At 39.7% G+C, this 2,765-nt stretch overlaps 1 protein-coding gene across 1 annotated transcript in view; it reads left to right on the top strand.

Moving 5' to 3' along the window:
- The first annotated feature begins 203 nt into the window (after nt 1-203).
- Nucleotides 204-2,765, top strand: part of LOC109377657 (zinc finger protein OZF-like) — an 11,343-nt gene continuing 8,781 nt past the window's right edge. Inside the window, exon 1 of the mRNA XM_019634073.1 lies at nt 204-359. Coding sequence (XP_019489618.1) covers nt 299-359 — 61 coding nt within the window. The 5' untranslated portion in view covers nt 204-298. The remainder of the gene's footprint in view (nt 360-2,765) is intronic.

Raw genomic sequence — 2,765 nt, 5'->3', positions numbered from 1 at the left:
CTAACTTCGTATTCCGTTAATTTTGCTGGGGGGAAAAATTAGTGATGTATAAAACCCTCATAATCATCTTGAAAAAAAGTAGTGATGTACAAATCCCTCAACACTCACTCCAACCAAGTTAATTTTTGCACATCTGTACGTCTCATTTTGTTTTTTAATAAGAACTTTCTCCCTGTCCAATTGGTGAAATGTTTTTTTCTTTCAGGAATGGTTGACATTCAAGGACGTGTTCATAGAATTCTCTCAGGAAGAGTGGGAATGTCTGGACCCTGCTCAGAGGGCCTTGTACAGAGACGTGATGTCTGAGAACTATAGGAACCTGCTCTCCCTGGGCAAGGGTAACTTCCCTCCAGAGATCGGTAACTCTCTTTGTATGTCTGTGTTTTCGCTTGTGAACCCTCTTGGGATCCCCTGACTTGCTTGTCTGTGTTTCAAATCCCTGTTCTTAGGACAGTGACTGAATCTGTTTTACCCAGAAGGAAAGGCTTCCTCATAGGCATATGGACTTTCAATTTCCCCTTTTCTTCAAACGTTCTGCCCATTTTATGTTGATTAGTGCTGGTTGCAGAACATTAGAAGACAGTAAAACCTTATGGCAAATTTTTAAGGATATCTCATTCCATGGTTTTTACCCTTGTGCTTTTGATTCAATAGTTCTTGGGAAAGGGATAGATTTTTACATAATGAAAAGAGTCCCTGAGCATTCAGAAGGGGGGAATCAGTTACTAATTTTTAAAATAATTTTTGACATCCATTTATAATGTCCTCTCAGTGGAACAAGAAGCTAGAAATACGTTCTGGAAAAGAATGGTATCATGTTCATTTTTCTTTATAAATTGAAAACTTCTTGAGCTGAGTCCATTTTGGAACAAGGGAAAGCGCCCTGAACCTGGGAAGTGAAGGGAAAATGGGGAAAACGCCACACAGGTGGGAATGTATGGAGATGTGAACACAAATAGGAGCTCAGATGGGCACAGAGTAAGCCACTCCACTAAATAAGGTTTGGGAAACTATTCTCAAATGGGAAAGATCTGTTGGAAAATAAAAGATTGTCTTAGGAGCTCTCAGAGGAAATGTTCCCCCGCACAGGCACACACATATCATTCTGTCATTGAAATGTGTAAAGTTTAAACTCCCAGTCTACCATGATGGTCCAACTCAGGTTTCATCCTGACTTACAACTCTTGTTATCTGACCCCTCTGACCATTTGGTGCCTTGGTTTCAGAGGGACTGGGATGGCTGTCTCTAAAGAGTCCTGTTTTTCCTTGATCTCTCTTGGTTCTCAGTCCAAGCAGATCAATGCTTGCACTCTGCAGTCCTGACTCCAGGACCTACTCAGTTTCCATTCACATTTTATATTCTTGAGAGACCTTCATAGGAGATAGAAAAACGAAATGGCTGTTCTTCCTGTGTATCTGAGGTTCCATGTAATTTCCCGGGCCTGTGTCAGCCCTCTGTGCCTATTCAGGCCTCTCAGCCATTTCTTCATTCTCTTTTTGCCATATGTGTGTAAGAGGAATGGGGTGGATCTTTTGAGGTTCACACAAAGTTAATATAAATAATTGACACTGAAATCCTCTCTTTGATTTCATTGCTATGTGGAAGTATAGCTCAGTCTTTCCGATATTCACCCTACAGCCTGTGGGCAGAGCACACAGCCCCTTCTCAAGAACCCACACAATTTCGCCCTTTTATTTTACTCCCTTATCTTGTAGTTTTCTCCCTCTTCCAACTCTCCACATAGTCCAGGAACATAGAACGATGTTGGTCTTCCTCAGTTCTTAATCTCTAAGGTTTTGCCTCTAAAACATGCTCTTGAAATGCACATTTCAGGGATCTAAAGTTTTATCGTCATTTTCTCTGTGGTAACCCACCTTTAGCTGATAGACAACTTCTGGTGAACTGCATCATGCAAAAGGTTTCCTAGGTAACAGAAAATTCTTAAAGGAGAACAGTGATTAATGCATCACAATATTATCCTGCTACATACAGAAGTGCCTCTTGAAGCTGCTGGGTAGAGTGGTCAGACTGTCCCAGGATACTGAGATAGAAAATATCAAGAGAGCCTGAGTGATGAGTGCCTCCAATTGTTTTTCTAGTTTTTGTGGCATTTGACAGTACCTCCCTAGGGCAACATGACAGTGTCTATGATACATAATATGGTCACCTCCTTTGAGCTGGCTATAAAAGTGTAGCAGCTTATCCCAAGGAGAACACCTTCCAAGTTCACCACCTAATGTCTGTGAGACTGTTGACCAAACTATTGTTCCTGCCACATTGTTCATCCTGTGTGTGTGCTGTTGTTTATTCACCTTCAACATACATGATTTTGACACATCTTATTGAGGGAGCTTATAAAGTTCAATGATGTCTCCATTTCTTACTCTACCATATTTTGGCTTTTTAAGCCACTGATACTTTTATCTTGCAAATTTCACTGATAATCAGTGACCTTGCTTTTATTTAATTATCAGTTCCATATATTCAATGATACTCTCAGTGTTTTTTATATCTACAGTTTGGGACTGTGGAGTCATTGTTTTAACACACGTTTTTTTCAAGTAAATCAGTGGCATTTTTTTTTAAATGAGAATTTTGTATATCTTGAGAACTTATTTCTTTTTAAAATTTAGTTACTGTCTTAGTTAAATACCATTCAATTAATTTGCCATTGGTTTGTTTTTTTTATTGTTAGTTTCAGGTGTACAGAACAATGCAATAGTTACCCTTTTCACCCTCACAAAGTAACAACCCCCCTCCCCCC

Source organism: Hipposideros armiger, unplaced genomic scaffold, assembly GCF_001890085.2.
Source record: "Hipposideros armiger isolate ML-2016 unplaced genomic scaffold, ASM189008v1 scaffold_1488, whole genome shotgun sequence".
Lineage (NCBI taxonomy): Eukaryota > Metazoa > Chordata > Mammalia > Chiroptera > Hipposideridae > Hipposideros > Hipposideros armiger.
Note: the sequence above shows the minus strand (reverse complement) of the source record. Positions and strands in the feature narration are given on the sequence as shown.